The sequence below is a fragment of the Eutrigla gurnardus genome, assembly GCF_963514095.1.
Source record: "Eutrigla gurnardus genome assembly, chromosome: 13".
Taxonomy (NCBI): domain Eukaryota; kingdom Metazoa; phylum Chordata; class Actinopteri; order Perciformes; family Triglidae; genus Eutrigla; species Eutrigla gurnardus.
The window spans coordinates 15,991,004-16,011,879 of NC_139936.1; the positions used below are offsets into that span (position 1 = coordinate 15,991,004).

Genomic DNA, 20,876 nt, shown 5'->3' on the forward strand with positions numbered 1-20,876 from the left:
CAGGATGGGGATAGGTTAATTGGTGACTCTAAATTGCCCGTAGATGTGAATGTGAGTGTGAATGGTTGTTTGTCTCTACATGTTGGCCCTGTGATAGACTGGCGTCCTGTCCAGGGTGTACCCTGCCTTCGCCCAATGACAGCTGGGATCGGCTCCAGCCCCCCCGTGACCCTAAATACAGGATAAGCGGTAGAAAATGGATGGATGGATCTCAAATTAATGACATACTACACTAACTCATTATTAGATAATAAGTCAATATTTTACATATTAAGTCAATATTCGTGGCAATAAGTAATTATTTTTTAAATATGTAATTTTTTGAGACACTAACTAATTAATTATACATATGTGAGCTGTGTGGTGGAACCAGAGGGGGACTGGGTCCACTAGGCTCCGCCACATCGCCGTCCCCAGAGAGAGGACAGGAGCAGCGAACCGTGCGAGAGGAAGTCGGTGCCTGGGAGGCGGAGTTCGGGGCCAAACAGCCGTATCAACAAAATGTGGAGGTTTGTCTCCGCCCTCCGCCTGCAGCAGAGAGGCTTGGGCGGCCGAATGAAAGCTCATCAATCCCCTGAAGCGTCTCATCCGTACCTGTGCAGAAACACACAAGCAGCACGTTAACGAGACTAAGTCTCTTCTTCTTATTGTCTTTTTGACGTTTCTCGGATGGAGGTTCGTCCTGCAGCGGATATCTGTTGAACGGAGTTCCGAATCCTGGAGCCACTTTTTTCTTTTTTTTCTTCTTCTTTTTTGTTGTTGTTGCAAGCTTTACGTACGCGACTTTATTCCAGCTACGGATCTAACTGTTAGGACGCCCGTATAAACCGCGGATGTGTCGTTTCTTTTGGGAGTTTTCTTTTGTTTTCTAACCGGCAAAATCAACGGGATCTTCCAATGTTTTGAGCCGGAGTCGGGAGCCTCCGAAGTGCATGGCCATGTAGCCTGAAGGTAACGTGCAATCTGTGTTATATGTTGTTTTTTAATTTCATTTACACTTTATGATGGTGAACAGTGAAGCTCCTAAATCACCTAATCAGTAACCCCAAATACAGAGTCTCGTTGGGTTCATTCAGCTTTACTCTCTCTCTCTCTCTCTCTCTCTCTCTCTCTCTCTCTCTCTCTCTCTCTCTCCTCTCTCTCTCTCTCTCTGAACCTTAAATCTTCTTTCGACCACCTCTAGTATTCACTTCTATACATATATATTATATTATTATATTATATTATATCATATTATATATATACAGATACCGATAGCAATAGCAGGTGGCAGGAGATAGTTGTGTTGGTGTGTTTTATAATGTTTTGTTTTTGTTTTATACTCCAATTTGACAGGAAACTACAGACAAAAACATAGTTTTTTGTTTTGTTCTGTTTTTTCTTCGATACCATGTCTTCTTTCAGACTAGATAGAAAACATCCAAAATACACATTTGGGTGTTTATTAATGTATTAATATGAATATTTTGTCTAGACAAAGCCTCAATTAATCAAAGTGTAATATTTATAAATAGCTAAGTAACATTGATTAACTAATCAGCTGGGGAAGTTTGATGGCTATATCTATTCGTTTACCTAATCCACCTGTAGTGTCTTCTTGTAGTTGTTTTTTTTTTTTTTTCTTCATACTGAGCCAGAAAACTTCAGCAGCATTTTCACCCACCAAACTTTCCAGTATAATTCCTATTTATATTGTCACGGTTTATAGGAGTTTATTCATATATCATTCACAGTCTGATTTATACACAATTGTTTCCCTATAACAAATGGTGAAAATAGATTTTCTTTTTTTAAATGGCTGTCTGATTTTCTGATTTATAGAGATAGCGATTCCATTCGTAAAAACCTTTTGAGTATGTCTTCAAAATGAAACAATAAGATTTCTGCTCTGGGAATGTATGCAGATTAGCACATTAGATCCCTCATTTGCATATATAAACATACATTCAGAAAACCTATTATCCCCCCCAAAAAATAATAATAATGTCCCAATATATAAGTCATCAACCGGGGGACATTTCCTGGTGATATCTATTAGTTAAATGTTGTTTTATTCACCTAAAAGATAGAAGACTGGTGTCAGCCCTCCTCCCCTCCTCTTCCTCCCTGCAGCAGCTTGGTTTCCCCTCATGTCTCCATTCCTGCAGGAAATCTCTGCTCTCTGCAACTCCATTCAGTGTATTTCTCGCGCTCTTTTTGGCCACGGCTTCGACATGACTTCACTATGAAATAATGTGATAGCTTTTACATGTAGCGGCTGCCATCCAGGCTTCACTGATCGTTCCCAGCCTGCCACCTTCAGGAACCAGACAGAATACAGTTCCACAGAAGTTCTGGAGTGTGTCGCCTCACATTGTGCGGATGAAATCAACAGAAGCCCGGAGGGGAGCACATTCACACGTTTGAGTCTGTGACGACTCTGTTCATTTGGGGTGAATCATGGGCTAAAATAGGACAAAAAAAAATCCCATTTTGCATACTGAACTAACATTGTAGTTTGAAAGGAACACGTTAAATGTTAAAGGTTTGGGCCAATCAAATGGCAGAAAACAAATTATCTTATTATCATGAGGGAATGGAATTTTGTTTGTTTACATCATCAAAAGTTATACTTCTTAGATGCCTATCTTACTATTCAACAGCACTCCCAGCGCTATATCAATCCATTACAAACAGGAGCTGAGGAAAAAGATTTTCTCTTCTTCTGTTAGTAGTGGTGAGACAGGGACAGGTCAATCAGAGGCCTGGAGGGAAGTGGCTAATGCCGTTAAGGTTCTCTGTCCAAAGATCCATCCAAGAAAATGCTTTAAAATGTTGTGATTTATAATTTTGGCTATACAATACAAAGGATATTAAGTTGATTTAATCATTGTCCACTAATTAATATTGCGTATTGTGAACATAACAGAGCACAGAATGCATTAACATTGTAATTTCTGATCATGACAAGCAATATTTATGTTCCTTATTTAAACAAGCTCTATGAGCGGTCAGAGGCATGGAGATTTTGTTTGTACCTGCAGTTCGGAGCTGCTAACGTTTTGATGAATGCCAAATTTCCTCTCTGTGAACAGTTTACAGGTTTCATGAATGAGGCCCATTGTTTCCAAAATAAGGTCCCACGGTGGTCGACCGGAAGGAGTGCGACTCGGCGTCTTTGCAAGCAGCCACTATGAACAGGAGGAATGATTACAGCAAACAAAACCTGTGTTTTTGATGTACACGTGTTTTTGTTTTAAGACATGAGAAAATGTGAACTCGTCCTTTAAACCAAAGGCATCTGCATTTGTTCAGGTGGGGCCGGTCGGGCTGAGAGGGAGGGACAGCGGTCGCTTCTAGCTAATTGTCAGAATGCAAGTTCTTGCAAGTGCACGGAATATGTTTCACATGAGAACATGACCCACTCCTTCTTAAATAGGGGTATAATCAGTGTTGGTTAATTATGTTATTATGTTATGTGAGATTGCACAAAAAGAAGTGCTGTGATGTTGGTTATTACAGGGAGTTACGGTTCGTATTTCTTTATTTTCCTTTTATTTTGGTTTGTTTTGGTTTATGTCATCATGAAGAAAAGAGACAGGTTGAGACATGCACACATGTGTGAGTTAAGTCCACTGAGAATAGTCTGGGTGCACACTAACTTCCACGCCGAGTACTCGCACTATAAAGAGTGACTTACACCTTGAGGTTGACGTCGTCACAGCTCGCTGTCAATCAGTTTAATCTGTCTTTTTAATATCATGTTCTCGTTAAAAAGTATTTTTAATGCAGATTTTATGCGTATGGCATTTGGGCTTTCTTTGTACTTTGAATAAAATTAGATTTTTAAAATCGCAATATATTGAACCCCCGTTCCATTTCATATCAGTACACAGCCCCTATACATTTGAGTTAGTTTGCGTAAACGGTAAAGAGGATAGGTGTTCATTAGAGGCCTGCAGTTCCGACCGTGGCCTCACAGATGCTGTAATCGCTCCCACCAACCCACGTTTCTACGCGTTGGTCCCCGGAGACTCTGCAGCCCTCCAGAATGTAAATACATACAGATTCATTCCTAGATAACACAAATGAGGACAAGGTGGCTTAAGGTGAAATTTGCTTCAATTTGAACTTGATTCAACTCATTTTCTACTCCCGAGCTGCGTGACTCCAACTAAATAACGAGCAAAACAAGCGTGTCTGGAGAGAAATAAAGGAAACAACTGGTGATGCTTGTTATGAAGTCATACTGTTTACTTGTACAAACGGCTGGTGTGTGTGAGATGCACGCTACAAAAAGACTGACGTGGTCACATGAATACAGCAAGGTGAAAATTCCCCACAAGACCGAATCGGCCGGCTCTGCTCTGTCTGCACACCGCTCACATAAACTGCTGACAGCAGCTCGCCATGGCCTGAAACAATAAATATCTCTAATCCCTGGCATGTTCCAGTTCCCCTGTCCAGCCCTCGGAGCCCTGAATCAGTATCACCCCCCATACGAACCGTGTCCACGGTTAGTAACAACGTGTTAAATAGCAGAAAGGAGGATGCTGATTACTTACAAATAAAAAATAATAAACCTTAAACTAACTTCATCTTGACACAGACTCTCTTTGGGAAAATGTTACTTCAGCCTGTTTGACCTGCAGCGCTGACTGCGCTTCTCTACTTGTGTGGTGAGTTTTTCCTCAGTCAACTGATTTTAATCAATTTGAGTGTTTTGTGATCAGTCCCTGCCATCACAATGTGGATGTAAGATGTGATTGATTAGTCATCTTCCCCTGAACATTTAATAATTTCAATTTATTTATTTTCTGTATTTTTGAGGGGAGGTAGAGAAAAATGTGACAAGTGGGAACTGTGAAGGGCAGGACAAATAAATAGACTATTCTGTTCTAAAACTAAAGAATTTAGAGAGTTAAGCAGTCAAGTTTTTTCCCAAATAATACAATAAAGGCCTAATTACTACACATTTTGGATGGAATATGGTGCGAAATCTGTGTTTATAAAATGTTTCCAAGATTACTTGAGAAGTTAGGGAAAAAACACCAACAATATGGAATGATTAAAAATTTGCTCAATATTTTTGGATGGAAAAAATTGGGCCCATACCACTATACTGGTGTTTGATGCCCTAATGAGCCATTTTGAACCTAATGCAATGTAAAAAAAAAAAATTTGGAGAGACTTGAGTCCGTGATGTCATTCTTCCGTGGAAGTCTGGAACGTAGTTCAACGGTAAAATTGAAAGCGGCGTCGCCCTCTGGCTCAGAATCCCCCCCCCCCACCCTTGTCGCCATGATCTGGTACGCCTGCATTACTGCTGATGCTGCACCCGTCCGCCTGTAGATCTCACGCTCCATTTTACCCTCACTGGAGAACAAGACCTCGACACACTTGGACTCCTGCACTCGGTGCAGCAATTAATTCAACAACTCACTCAGACTGCAAACCACGTGTGCTGAAGGTCACGGTCTGCTGAAAGCCACAGAACCAAATCGTCTGCAAGGAGCAGAGAAGCAAGTCTGAGTTCCCCAGACCGGACCCCTCCACAAGGTGTGGCTTGAGATCCTATCCAATACCCACTAATACCCCACACTCAGTAACTCCTCATAAGACTATATCTTGTTAGAAGGTAGATACAACCTTGTCCAAGTCCAAAAAAACCCATGTAGACCGGATGGGCAAACTCCCATGACTTGTCTGATCACCCTGAGGGTAATGAGGTGGTCCGGTGCTCCTCCTAGATCTGAGGTTTGACAAATGGTTTTAGCTTCCTTTCCAGCACCCTGGAACAAGTTTCCCCAGGGAGGATGATCAGTTTGATACGTGATGAATCCAGCACACCCTCTGGTCCCCTCTTCTAAAAACAAGGAGCTTCTTAACTACCATGTGTCGATTGGGTTCAGGAGTTTCTCAAAGTCACAATCTGTTCAGACTTGATCAGCAGTTACCTTCCCTTGCTGAACACCCAGTCCAACCCTCTCGTTCTCGTTGGCTTCGGTGGCCGCCACATTTGAGAGACCCTCCCGGGAGCTGTTGCCCCCGACAACACAGCTCCCAGGGACGCCTCCACCACACTAAAGTGCCGTTTGTCGGAGGCGTGGACAGACTGACTACCGAATAGTACAGAGTTCATTACTGCTCACAATCGCTTTATGTTTTTTCTCATTATTATTACGTTAAAGCTTAATTATGTTAATTTATTAAAAAAAAAAATACACACAAAAATAAACTGCTAAATCAGTCATTCATAGCTATCATTATAGGGAATGATGAGGAGACTTTCCCTTTGTGGTTTAACACGGCTCCAAAACATGATGTGAAAGTTGGTGTCACTAGCTGATTGAGGCGTCTAGACGACAGCGGACTCCATTAATGGTGTTTCCTTCTTTTATTCTGTGACAATGTGCCATTTCAAATGTACTGAAACGGGGCTTTTTGTAATCCGCGGCCATATGGCGCCTTGGGTAAGAGCAGGGAGGAGGGGGAGGTAGAGGGGGAGGGACGGGATGAGACATGTAGGTCAGCCTCAAACACAGAACAATAAGTCGGGAACTAATCCTGGTTTGTCAGTAAAGTAGAGAAATTTGTTCACTCAACAGTTGAGCACACCTTGAGAGAGACGTTTAAGTGTGTATGTACATCAGTGAATATAAGGAGGTGCAGCATCACATGTAGACCTACTTCTTCAATAAGTGTTCAAATTGGATTTAAAGCGAGGGTTAAAGCAACATTTCTGTTATATTTCTTGAAATTGTCGTTACGTATACACAACCAATTTCAAGCAATAGTGGTTATTTTGCCTGTTTGATTAAACATAATAATAAATGATCAAAAACAGTTTGGTGACACTTTGGTCTGTTTATCAATCAGTCCAACGCCTTTGTACGGTAGATCACAATATGTTGCCATTGCAATGTTAACAACACGAGTTTTGGCTGGATCCCACTAGATGAATTGGAATATAAATCTTTGGGTGCTTTGACTGTTTAAATATAACCACGGTGGAATACACTAAAAACACTCCTCTTAATGTTCACCTTTTCTATTAGTCTACGTTTTTTTCATTTTTATATTCTATTGTGATCTTGTGCAGGTTTGTTTTAGTGTCTATACAGCGTAATACACAAGTATTGGAAATGTTCCTGAATGACCAAAGTTGCCATTGGGGCGAAATATTAGCTCTGACCCCAGCAGGTGGATTTTGTCCGTCTGTGACATTTTCACTTCTGCAACACAATCCTTATGCACTGAGACTTGTAAACCAGGTGTGACCCCAACAGTGACTTCTGTGTCCCGTTAGCTCTCACCGAGGTTCCCTGTATAAATGGAGCTGTGGATGAGAGTTCAACTGTGGTCACTGTGACGCCCGCGGTCAGTTGAGGTTAATGCTTTAGCTTTGTGCTCGGCCATATCGGGCCGTATTGTTTCAAGGTTGTTAATATGTGTTGAAACCAAAAATAATGTGCTAAAACAAAAACCTCACGTGATTTGGATAATGACAACAGGAAGTACTCCTTCCATTAAAATATGTCAAAATCAATACATATTTTACATTTTACCTTCATATTTATGTTTTATATACTGTAGATTACATTGTAATGCGTACATAGTAAAGTTGGAAGTTTATTACTCGAACACTTAATGGCATTTAAGAGAATGCACTCATCAACATTGGAAAAGGAAGTGTGGGTGTTGGAATCAGTGTAATGTTTTGAGTTATTTGTGTGCCCCGACTATTGGAAGGTTGTTTTTTTTAAAGCGCTAGCGGCAGTTAGCAGCTAACTTGCAAGCAGCCGAGAATGGCAGTGAATTGGGGAGAGCTCGTCTGAGCAGAGGATGAGTCGCTGCCTGGCATGGACGTTATACATTATACATATATAAATGATACTGGACGCTGGATGGATGGATGGATTGATGCATGATTGGATGATACTGAGACGAGTCCTGCTGTAAACCTGAACCACTATAGACTGCAGGGTCTTTAAAGTGTTGAGTGGGCCGGATTACATGCGGAGGGGGAAGGGCTCCATTTAGAGGGATTTAGGTCGCAACTAGAAATGTCATGTTAATACTGTTGTTATTTATCGGATGTGTGTCAACAGTTGAACTGATTCTGCTTCTGTCTCCCTGTCTGCATGTCTGCCTGTCTGTCTGTCTGGCTGAAGAGGCTTCTCTGTTGCCTGATGTTGGAGGAGACGTGCCTCACTGTGATAATTTACTGCTGTACAGTATCTTTGTGCCCGATTCAAATTGGTTTTAAAGCGAGGGTTAAAGCAACATTTCTGTTATGTTTCTTGAAATTGTCATCATGTACACAACCAATTTCAAGCAGCAATAGTGGTTATTTTGCCTGTTTGATTAAATGTTGTCTACATGGAGGTGTGTGTGTGTGTGTGTGTGTGTGTGTGTAGATGCTGCACTGTGCTAATAAATGATCAAAAACAGTTTGGTGACACTTTGGTCTGTTTATCAATCAGTCCAACGCCTTTGTAACGGTAGATCACAATATGTTGCCATCGCGATGTTAACAACACTCCTCTTGGCTGGTTCCCACTCGATGTTGGAGGAGACGTGCCTCAGCACCCTCTGTCCTTCATTTGACCCCATAGGCCAACTGGTGGGGGTCCAGCTGTGGTCTGACAGTTTTCTCCACTATTGGAGATAGTGCGACGGGTCGGTAGCGGTTCTGAAGGACAATGTTCCTAGGCTACCAGTATGATGGCGGATACTTTCCAGAGGCTGCTTCTTGATGTTGTCGTGGACACGTGGAACCGCCGTATCAATAAGTTCAGCTGCAAGCTTGTCAGATGTGTGTCTAACTCTGCCGTGCTATAAAATAATGGAAACTATCCACCGTTTTACAGTTGCTCCTTTGACCACAATATTTATCCAATCACTGTCCGATCAGCATACACATACACATAAAGGGGCTGCAGGGAGGAGATTTTTGTTGGCCAACCTTGTAAGTTAACATCGCTCCCGTTTCCTTACAAATCCAGTGGGATGTTTCCATTCTATACAAATAGGATCAACTTTAATGTAAAAAAAAAAAGATGCTTTAAAACCCACAGCAAACCAAAAACAGACTTTGTGCGTAACATATAGCCATTGGCTGATCTCCCACCCAAACAGGAGGAGCATGTTTCTAACAGAAGAGCTCCCATTCATGTCTTCCTCCCTTCCGTCCTCTGTTTGTGAGCGTAACTGCCTTCGTTGCCTTATCTTGGTCTCCTCGAAGTTCTGCTCTACAACTCTCCCGTCCGAGACTTCCTTGTAAACCTACACCTCCTATTCCAGTCCCGTGGTTCAGCTCGGTCCAGAACTGGGCAGGCCCTGTTTGCCTGCAGCCGGCGTGTACAGGAATAGTAGAGGCAGATGGCACCACAAAGCCCAACAGTTTATTTGAAGCCCGAGCTGTGCATAGTCATTAAAGTGCGGTCTCATGGTAGCCTGCATTTTTGTCTATATCTGCCACAGATGTGGCTTCACTCAGCTCTCCGTCTGTAGTTAAGCGTGTAGCTTAGGGGTCAACCCAGATTCCTCACTTCAACATAGGAGCTCTTCATTGTGTAAACGGGGCCCCCGGAGGACTCTGCCGGTTCGGTGTGTTTCAGACCATTTATATAGATTTTTATCATCCTGGCAGTCGTTGGCTTTCATTTATTCCAGTGGGGGAAAAGTGGGCCGAGACAAGCCCATTTCTTTGTTTTTGTGTATTTTAGGTTGTTTTACATAACTAGCCATTGTTAGAGTTAGCATACATAAATAAGCGGTTTTTCAAAGTAACAGACACTTAAAAAGTGGTGTCATGGCTCAACATGGTGAAAGTGTAAACATGTTTTCCGTAAAACAGCTTAGCCAAGAAAAAAAATCTGCAAGAGATGTCCAGCAGAGATAGGACAGGAGAGGTTCTTATCATAATATATAAATATTATATATATATATATATATATATATATATATATAATGTAAATTCTGGCTGACATTTATAATAGTGAATCATTCTTTGGCCTTAAATTACCTGGTATTTGATTTACTTTACAAAATATATCCTATAAAAGAAATTATGAGTAGCCTAAATAAGGTTTGACTAATAGCTACTTAAATTGTGACTAATTTCTCGTAATACTGGTTGTGGAGGTGCCCTAATAATTGATGCCTTAGTGCAGCTATTCTGCACTGATAGGCCTCAGAGCAGAGACATACACAACCTTTTTCAACCAATCGTATCATGGCATCTGTCCATCAATCAACCTGCAACTTTGGCAGAGAGCCAGAGAAGGTCACAAGCTAATCTTATCAACGATGAAATCAAATTCCTTCTACCTTATCTTGTAACGGCGCGGAAGCAAGATACTCTTAAATGCCTCTACAGCTCGACTGAAATCCACATTCTGTCTGGCTGGAAATAATGTCTTAATCGGAATAACATGTTTTTGGCTTTAGGAAAGGCTTTGGTGAAGAAACGGAGCATTGGTTGTCCGTGACCCGGGTCAGTAGTAGTTAGTGTTGAGGACAACCTGCCCAGTTCCCCAGTATAAAGCTTTTAATCAGGATTATTCATAGCTGTTAAACTCAATTACTGAATAAAAGTAGTGATTGGCAAAGCAAAAACATCTTTTTGTGACATGTGACTGTTTTCTCTTTAGGAAACATCCTGATGCTGAAGACGACACAGCCGGCACTTCCTGCCAGTAATCTGATATTTTCCACTCCGGCTCATCTGGAAATCTCAGAATAGAGTTCTTCCAGTTCCCCCCCCCCCCCCCCCTTGCAGAGATGGATTTGGGGCCGTCAGCTCCCACTGCTTCCTGTGCTTGCACTAACTGTCGGACGCATCAGAGTGGCTGTTGGTGAGATACCCCCAACAGGCCCAGGATGCAAGGATGCCCATCACTCAGGACAACGCCCTCAGCATCCTCCCGCTGCTGGAGAACTGGCACAGGGCTCAGACCACGAGACCCCAGCAGGACCACAACCTGAATCAAGACAATTCTGGCTACAAGGTACTTCATCGCTGTCATCCCTCCATGTGTCTGCATAAATACACAACATTACGACAGGAATAAAAAAATAAATAACGAGAAACCTTTCTCCTTATTTTTCATGTTATTATGACATGTTTTCATTTTATAAGCCTACTTGATACAAAAATTGTGAATAGAAGAGGTAGAGCGAGTCATGCTCCAATCGGAAGATGGGGGGGTTAGAATCCTCCAGTCCGCATGCCGAAGTGCCCTTTGACAACATCCTGAATCTTCTTCTTCCTCTTCCTCCAGCCGGTGGATCAGGACTCGTACCAGAATGGCGAAGGGGACAGCGTGTGCAGCAGCAGCAGTGTCAACAGTGTTAGCAGTGTTAACGTGGAGGACTTGTCCCTCTGTCTGGCTGCCATTCAGAAGTTGGTGGAGTACATCAAGTTCAACTTCCTGGAGGGTGACACAGCTCCGTCGGTCAGCCCGTCTTCCTGCAGGGAGGGGCTGGACGTGGAGCTGCACGCCGTCTCCCTCGGTAAAGACGAGGGCAACACCGCGGAGTTCGGCCTCAGCTTCGGGAACATCCCCATCTTCGGAGACCCCGACGGCAGGAAGAAGGGAGGCCCGAGGAGGAGGAGGGACCAGGGCCCCATCATGGACGTGGGCTGCATCTGGGTGACGGAGGTGAGGAAGAGGAGCCCGGCAGCCCGCTGTGGGGGGATCAAGCTGAGAGACGAGCTGCTGTCACTCAACGGGCAGCTGATGGTGGGAGTCGATGTCAGTGGAGCCAGGTGAGATCACTGACCACAAATACAGACTGTCAGACCCCGCTGCAGTAAAATGAGAAGTTTTCTAATGAGACTCTGGTGCTCCGAAACACTACCGCTTTTGTCCAAAGGGGCCGCCAAAATCAACACAAAATGATAGTCCTTCGTAGGTCCTCGTAGTAGCTTTAATATGAAACGGTGAGGCTATGAAGATGTGATGTGATGACATGTGAAGACTGTAGTTTTCCCTGTGATAAGTGAACATGGATGTAATAACATGTTTTTTTTCAAAGTTACCTGGCTGACCAGTGCTGGAACGGAGGCTGTATCTACCTGATCATGCTCCGGCGAGTCAAGCGGAAGGCTCCTCTCCCTCCCTGCGACGTCAACGGCAGCGTCGGTTCCCCCCTCAGCAGCGATGGCTGTGAGGACCAGCAGCAGGCCGGAGCTCCCTCGGACCCTTCCGACGGCTCAGCCAACTGCAAACGCACGCGCAAGTTTGGCGTCATAGCGCGTTCGTCCTTGAACAGAGACAACAGGGACAGTACCGACCCCGAGGTCCAGAGCTGTTACTACGGCTACAACGGCTCTTCTGTTCCCACGGACGCAGCCGGTCGTCCTGGAGACGACTCGGGTTGCACCCTCACCCCCACACCTAAAGAGGAATGCCCAGACTCCTTTCCTCAGGTGAGAGCGGTTCCCCAGCGTCTTCACGGCGGAGGCACTGCCACGCTGCCGGCGAGATGTCACAGTCAGCTGTTGGAATGCAAGATGGATTCTTTCAGCAGTGAACCTTCAAGTCAGGTGAGACACACGACCATCTAGTTTAATGCACAATCACACATGCAGGGAACCTTTCCCCACAACATTTTTATAATGTGACGTCTGCATAGACGTTGTTAGGGTGAGGTCAGATTGGATACACCATAGGACCCCCCCCACCCCCCCATCCAAACCAAATCCAGGGCGTAGGTTTGCAGTGCTGCTAATCAACGGAGCGCAGACTGACTTGAAATCTTGATTACGGTTTAGGAAAGCTGGTGGTTAAAGTGCTTTGAGTTGTCCCAACAGAAGACTAAAAGCATTAATCAGCTTTAGTTGAGCAGAAATTAGAGGAAGTCAACAGAAATACATTGACAGTGAATGAGACAACCTGTATAAATAAAGGATAATACATAATAATAAAATGTTTACATTGCTAAAAAAAAAAAAGCTATTGGGCGGAAACATAACATTTCCTTGAAAACATATTAACATTTCCACACCGTGTTGTTATACTTTTATGTTATTTAAATCTTACCTACAACTTGTAGGTAAACGGGCAATAAAGCTGATTCAGAGACAAGAAGACATCAAAGCTTCCTCAGACTCATCGGACACTTGGAATTGATTAGCATCAGAAAAGAGTCGCTTTCTGTTTTCCTTTAAGGACAGAGCCGCCTTGTGCCGTGTGGTCGGTAGTATTAAGGATGTAGGACTGCAGCAGCAGGAGGTGGAGGAGCGAGATTAGGGGGATTATATTAGCAGCAGGACTGCCAACATACCCCTCAACACACTAAGAGCAGCTCCCTGCTTAGCCGATCCAAATAATCAATAACCGTGGGTTAATCCGAAAACATGACTTTTAAATGTTTTATGCAAATGTCATGTATTTGCAACACTTTATGTATCACGTCTGATACCGAGGAAAATAAAGTGAGCATCACGGAAAACAAAAGGTAATTAGAAACAATTCAAAGGCTGCTAACTTTCAAAAAGGAGCAAAACAGTTTGCATCGATGTGAATGTTGTAGTATACGAATACAAGTTGCTCAGGCAGGTTGAGATGAAGGAACACACTTAAGTATGTTGTTCCTAGTAAATCTGCATGGTTTAAAACAACTGCTGTTAGAGGAATCTCGTTAAGAGTTTTACACATTTTTCTTTTATTTCCATCTGCAGTATTTGTTGCAGTACTGCAGTTGACCACTGGTGATAGCAACGCTTACTGGCCACGATATATCCATCTGTGTTAATACATCGACAGCGTAGTAAAAGCAACCTGAATGTAATGTGTGATTCTGAACTGGAGCCTCCGCCAACAGCATCAGGCAGCTGTTTGAACACATGCCTCATCCACAGACCTGATGTATGAAAGAGGTATTAGTCTTAGTAACGGTACATCAGGACTTGCAATAGAGCCATCCATCAGTGTAGAAGTGATCACTATCACAAACCCAAAACAACCAGAGACCAAATTACTTCATGTGCTGAATGAACAAACACCTGGTCCAGCAGGTTCAGGTCCAGCAGGTTCAGGTCCAGCAGCCAGGTAGTCAGTGATCCACAGATGTGTGTGCAGATGTCTGAGAGGATAAATGGGATCACCATCCTGCAACAACTGGTACAAGGAAACCAGAGAGCGATGGGAGAGTGGTTTTAATGTGAGCCTCAGAGGATGGAGACAGCTGGTGTATCATCCCGGCACATCGGAGGGATTGTAAATGTGTCGTATAATGTTTGTGCCCTAGATGGAGATGATATCTAAATCCTTTTAGGGCGGCGAGGCATCACAGTGGCTGATAAAGCCGCGAGCAATGGCAGTGCAGAGGTTAAGCAAAACTGAGGTAATATGTAAGCACTTGACTCTGGCTCTTATGCGATGTCTACTCAGGCTGTGTAGTGAAAGTACCAACAACGGCAGAGTAGCGGTGGCAGCTTCACACGGCCGTCAGTATCCTACGCGTGATGCATTCAGGCACAGTGATAAGTGTAGGTCACCACATCAGCCCAACACACAATCACTGTACTTACACGTGTAAAATGCAAGAAAAACAAGTTGAAAACTAAACTTGGCTTTATGCATTATGACTGACAAACAACATTGTGATGCCGAATGTGAGTATCAATAACATATCAGAGGCGTATCGTCCACGCATCAGACTTTTGAACTTTGGATTCACAGTTTTCTCATCATCTGTCGGTCTGATTTGATGCGTTGTGTGTTTGTTCTCTCTCACAGCCCCGAGAGGGCAGCTACATCTGGAAGATGCATATGGTGAAGGGCGAGGAGGGCCTGGGCATACAGATCACAGGGGGGCGCGGCTCCCGGCGCTCTCCTCATGGCATCATCATAGCTCACATTGAGAAGGCGGGCGCCATTTACAGGTACAGTCCGTACTTATCAAGTCAGGACAAATACACACAAGTGATGCTTAATGCTTTTAAGTAGAAATCTATTTGATGAATCGCAATTTGTATTTTGTCAATTTGATTTAGTATTTCATGATATATCCATCAACAAATAGCTGTCTGTGTGTGTGTGTGTGTGTGTGTGTGTGTGTGCGTGTGTGTGTGTGTGTGTGTGTGTGTGTTTCAGGGACGGTCGCCTTCACGCTGGCGATGAGTTGCTGATGATTAACGGTCAGTCTCTGGTGGGTCTCACTCATCAGGAGGCTGTTGCTATCCTCCGCTCCACTACTGGTCTCGTCCAGCTGGTGGTGGCTAGCAGGGTAGGTGCACACACACACACACACACACACACACACACACACTTGTACAAATACCATCGTACTGCCAGGGGGAAACCAGAGTGAATGTCCCACCCAGGACAGCTGTAGAATCAGCACCCTGGACAGCAGTCAAGACAGTAATTGACTCCGTGAAGACAACGTCCTTTTAATATTTGACATTCTCATTCTACACAGTGTTGCAGTTCATCCAGCTGAACAACAACAGCTGTACACTGTATAAAAAGTATCTTTTGTCTTTACTGTGGATGGAAATTTGTGCCACAATTTATGTGGGAAGCCACTGAAAGTAAAGAGCCTTTTAAGCCCTTCATAAACACGTATATATCTTTACCATAAAACACACCGCTTGTGTGTGTTTTGTACCAAATGCACATGAATGAGAGTAACATCTCTCACACACTTGACTCCTGCAGGAGGAGTCAGACGTGGGCTTCGAGCGTTTCCCATCCACCAGTCTGCCTGACCTGGTCAGCACATGCAGTTCCTTGTCCTCCCTGTCTCAGACGCTTCCCTCCCGCCGCTCCTCCCAGAACTCCAACGGCAGCACCAGTCTGCCAAGCCCCTACCTGGTACACGGAGATACCCACAACAAGATTTAATAACAAAAGCTAACGTATTCAGAAAAAGTAAAAGATATTTTTTCCTTCCAGCTGACTAACTTGGAGAAACTAGAAGGGCAAAGTCAGGGAGAGGCACCCAAAGGATCCTGCTGCAGCCCGACACCGATGAAGCTCTGCAGTCGATCGCAGGGTCAGTACTTCACACAGACACAGCTCTCAATAACACCAACATGCAACCGGTGCTCCCACAGAGTGATGTCTGGAAGTTATTTTGGGAAAAAAAATGTACAATGAAAACTGAAATGGCTACTTTCTGTGCAGAAGAAATTGAAATATATGTTTTTATGTTCCTGCCTCAGGGGGAAGCAGTCGTCTGGAGTCGGTGGGCGAGGACGACGAGCTGTTTGTGGAGAACGGTGTGGGCAGCTGTGAAGTGGCGGAGAAGCCTCCACCCGGCCGACGCAAACACTCCCTACCTCAGCAACTAGATGCCGTCGGAGTGCGACAGGTCAGCGAACGCCTCGCCTCATTATATGCGGCTGAAGGTGTTTATATAAGCAGCGTGCATCGTACCCTCAATTACATATTTTGTCTTGACATGATATGAAACAAAGGGCATGTTGCCCTGGAAACTCTTCACATTTAGCACTTCATGTCACGTGCACCGCCTTTTCTTAAAAAAACACGTAAAAGCTCCACTTCACACACGACCTTCGTCACAGTGCAGACGTGGGCTTTCTGAATAACGTGATAAGAACCATAAAACCTTGCGTGTGACTCACAAGCTCATACGTATGTAGATGGGAATAAGAAAGATAAAGATAGACACGCCTTCATACGCGGATCCCGATCAAAGCCCGGTCACTTACTCGGCCCCGACTGTCATGACAACAATGACAAGGAGAGCTGCACTAACTGCCATGTTAATGAGAGAATCATTGAGGAAACAGAACGGGACAACATCCAGAACCGCAGACTCACAGAGTTAAGTCATCGAAATGCACCTAAACACAAACGTGGTGCTGAAGAACGAGAGAATAATACTCATGGAAACATCTCAGTTTAAATACCTATAAGATGAATTTGTCTGACATTGTTTTGCTTTTTATATTCATCTCCTTTTTAGGAATATCAGATCATTAAGAAATCAGCCCGCTCTCTGAGCACCATTCAAGTGGAGTCCCCATGGCGACTGGCCCAGCCGTCCATTATCTCCAGTATAGTGCTGATGAAAGGCCAGGGCAAGGTGAGTGCACTCCTCTGATATGTGTGCAAGAAAAAAGCTCAGAGAGGAGCACATGTACATGGAAGCTCATCAGTAACGGATGCAACCGTGGTCTGATTGGATGAAATTCTGAGATTAAAATCGGAAATTTCTGAGGAAGAAATTGCAAGAAAAATGTGTTAATATTCTCAGGGTAATAAATCTAAGTAGTAAATCTGTGAGAAAAAAGAGATAAAAGTCACAAATGTACGAGATCAACCTTCCATGGTCTTTTATTTGCAGTACAACTTTGAGCCACAGGAGAGAGCCTGACTGTTCATATTGTCCTGATCATTGTAGTCCACTTAGAACATTACATCTAATATGAAAGGCTAACATATAGAGCCGACCGATATATCGGCAGGTCGATATTATCGGCCAATATTAGGCATTTTCCAAACTATCGGTATCGGCATTTATAATAGCCGATAAATGAATATTAAAAAAAATTATAAAAACAGACGAAACACCCTTATAGAACAGAATTTGTCTCTAGTCTTGTTCGAAGTTATATTTATGAAGCTTATCAAGTCTTTGAATACTGGTAACTTTGTGTTTGGTTGTTGTTATTATTGTGTTTTTGTTCAAAGGACTTTAAGTTTTATATCTTAAGTTTGTATTTTTATACATTTTATTTATCAGAACTTTAATATATTTTGATGTTTCTCTGTTCCGTTGTGACAATAAAATAAACAAGTTTATTTTTAAACTGCATTATCATATTATTTTAGTGAAGACTAAATAAATAACTACAAAATGTTAGGGAAATCTGTTAATGTTTTGTTACGCGTTTCTGAAATTAAAAAAAAATATTGGCCGATATATCGGAATATCCGATTTTTAAATCAACAAACTAATGTCTGTTTAACTAAAGAAAGGAAATTAAAATATGGAGATTTGTCTTTTTGAAAACAAATTGGAAGAAGAAGTTTGAGAAATGCTGATATAGTGAACATTCAGGTGTCTTTCTGACGCGAGATCTCACTTCTACAGGGTCTAGGATTCAGTATTGTTGGTGGGCAGGACTCGGCACGCGGTCAGATGGGGATTTTCGTCAAAACCATTTTCCCTCACGGCGCCGCAGCAGCCGATGGACGACTGAAAGAAGGTAACAGTTGTATTCTGCCTCACTGAATTCTCCGTTTGCAGCCGTCTCGGCCTAACGTGTGCTTCCCTCTGCAGGAGATGAGATCCTGGAAGTGAACGGAGAGTCTCTCCAAGGACTCACGCACCAACAGGCCATCCAGACCTTTAAGGTGGGCCACATGATTAATACATTATGATGCGATTATAAGTCACTCTAAGTGCTCATTATTTGTTTTAAGGGAAAAACACAACACACATTTTGTGACGCCTTTTTCACTTTACTCAAAGCAAACAATGACAGTTGGACTAATTTGTAATCACATTATCATGAATTATAACATTATTGTAAAAAATGACAATTATGTTAATAATAATAGACCCTAGCAGATAAAATGTCAGTGAGTGACCAGAAATAATGAGGTATAATGAAACTCCACCTTAAAATGCTTTATGATGTGTTATGATTGGTATTAAGCTGTATGGATACTTATGAATGCTTAGAACTATACATATACAGGGCTATAAGCATACGTATAATGCATTACAGACATGGACATCATAGATCCTCATCATCATCATCATCATCATCCTCCCTCTTCCTTAATATTGAACCTCGTGTATTTTCTTCCAACAGCAACTGAAAAAAGGTGTTGTGACGCTGACGATCCGGACCCGCCTGCGTAGTCCCAGTCTGACCCCTTGTCCGACCCCCACCCTCCTCAGCCGATCCAGCTCACCCAACTCCAACGCCAGCGGGGGAACACCGGTCCCGCCGGCGGTCGAAGAGGCGGAGGGCCACAGGGGCCCCGGTCCTGGTCCAAAAGACTGCATCGTCATGGAGGTCACACTTAATAAAGGTCGGCTGACTTGATGGAGAAACCTGAGACACATTCACATACCGTGATGTCCTGCTGCTGTCTAACAGTTTATTTATATGCAAACTGTAAAAGAAACTGTAATGATACTCTAGTAGTGTATTATGAATATATATACTCATTTTCCATGTGTTTCCTTTTATTTATTTGTTATAGAGCCTGCGGTCGGTCTAGGGATTGGAGTTTGCTGTCTGACCCTGGAGAACTCTGCTCCTGGGATCTACATCCACAGTCTGGCTCTGGGATCTGTGGCCAAGATGGACAGCAGACTCAGGTAAAAACTTTCAGGGTCGTCTTTGAACTGGAAACTGTCAATATGTAGTCATGCTGATGCAGCTGATATGCAAATGATCAGCGTACTTAAAGACGAGTGCATAGGTTTAAAAAAGTATGGAAGCCCTGAGAGGCAAGTTTTCTTCGTCTGATTGAAGTTGTTATTTCTGACTTTAGAAGTTTGGGTACGTACAAAAAGGTCTTTGACCGTTTCGTGCCAATGCCTTTGCTTCTCTGTGTAGTCGTGGTGATCAGATTCTGGAGGTGGACTCGGTCAGCCTCCGTCACGCCGCTCTCAGCGAGGCCTACGCCATCCTCAGTGAATGTGGCCCCGGACCCGTCAGTCTCATCATCAGCCGGCACCCAAACCCCAAGGTGAGAGGATGTGTCTCTTATTTATAAAGATGCAGATTTTGCTTTTGAGAAATGAATTAAGAAACAGCTTGATCTTCTTGGGGTCTTCTGTTCAAAAACATACCAGGCAGATTATTCCCATTAATTCAAAGATTTACCACACAGACTGTATATATATATATATATATATATATATATATATATATATATATATAAGTGGACTCATCACCCAGTGGTTTGTGGACTTCTGTTTTCAAGCCTCAAGTTTGCCATTTTAGCCGTCGCCATCTTGGTGGAACCAGAAACTCTTGGGGTTTTTTTTGCTCTTTTTCCTTTTTTCCCTTTCACTATACATCGTTGTGTTTATTTCTAGTATTTGCTGGTGTCATGTTGTTCCGGTCTTGATTAAAAACTCTCTCATCCCTCCGTCTTGTCTCTCAGGTATCAGAACAGGAGATGGATCAGGTTATAGCTCGATCCACCAACAGAGACAAAACAGGCAAAAGCAGACTCTCATCCCCCTCCCAAGGTCTGACACCTTTACCTAAACATGTCTTTGGCTCAGATGCTCCGGGTGTCTCATCACATCTAACTGTCTAACTGTCATGATTTGTAATGTGCAGGTCAGACCTGCAAGAGCTCGGTGATGAAGGACAAGCAGGGAGACGGCTCGCCAGCTCTCAGCTGGACCATGAAGAGATTCCTCGAACCCGCCAGCAGAGTAAGTTATCGCTCTCGGTTCGTACACAGGTAGCGTGGTTCTGCAAGGTTCACATTCATTCAGTCCATATGGGTATATAATTGGCTATTATAATATTAAAGCTATGGTTAGGCAATTTATTTTTGGCACCACCGGGGAAAACAATCCATAATTTACTTTGAAAATATTTTCCTTCAAGTGAAAAGAAAAGAAGTCTCCTTCTCTTGGCTCAGTTTTCAGGTTTTAGAAAAGAGACTTCTGCCTTTCGATGGCGTCTTGTTTCTCCTCTTTCTTTCCCTTGATTTGTTCTTCTTTCATTCCACGGTCGTCCAGCAGGGGTCGCTGAGCTCAGAGACGGAGTTATCGCAGTACTTCTCCCAGGACGTTTCCAACCACTCCTTCCTGTCTGAAACCACGCTGACAGGCTCGAACAGCGACGAGGCGCTCCACCAGCAGAGCGGCACTACTTCCTTGGACTCATCACAGCCACACGGTAAAAAACCTTCACCCTTTTAAATGGA

The 20,876-nt window shown here is 43.4% G+C and overlaps 1 protein-coding gene across 1 annotated transcript in view; it reads left to right on the top strand.

Moving 5' to 3' along the window:
* The first annotated feature begins 474 nt into the window (after positions 1–474).
* pdzd2 (PDZ domain containing 2) overlaps positions 475–20,876 on the top strand; it is a 28,086-nt gene continuing 7,684 nt past the window's right edge. The window contains exons 1-18 of the mRNA XM_084024970.1: positions 475–951; positions 10,638–10,994; positions 11,268–11,755; positions 12,025–12,535; positions 14,733–14,878; positions 15,090–15,222; positions 15,657–15,812; positions 15,894–15,993; positions 16,163–16,311; positions 16,930–17,049; positions 18,061–18,175; positions 18,250–18,323; positions 18,788–19,010; positions 19,185–19,302; positions 19,544–19,676; positions 20,097–20,184; positions 20,279–20,376; positions 20,689–20,848. Coding sequence (XP_083881096.1) covers positions 10,875–10,994; positions 11,268–11,755; positions 12,025–12,535; positions 14,733–14,878; positions 15,090–15,222; positions 15,657–15,812; positions 15,894–15,993; positions 16,163–16,311; positions 16,930–17,049; positions 18,061–18,175; positions 18,250–18,323; positions 18,788–19,010; positions 19,185–19,302; positions 19,544–19,676; positions 20,097–20,184; positions 20,279–20,376; positions 20,689–20,848 — 2,932 coding nt within the window. The 5' untranslated portion in view covers positions 475–951; positions 10,638–10,874. The remainder of the gene's footprint in view (positions 952–10,637; positions 10,995–11,267; positions 11,756–12,024; positions 12,536–14,732; positions 14,879–15,089; positions 15,223–15,656; positions 15,813–15,893; positions 15,994–16,162; positions 16,312–16,929; positions 17,050–18,060; positions 18,176–18,249; positions 18,324–18,787; positions 19,011–19,184; positions 19,303–19,543; positions 19,677–20,096; positions 20,185–20,278; positions 20,377–20,688; positions 20,849–20,876) is intronic.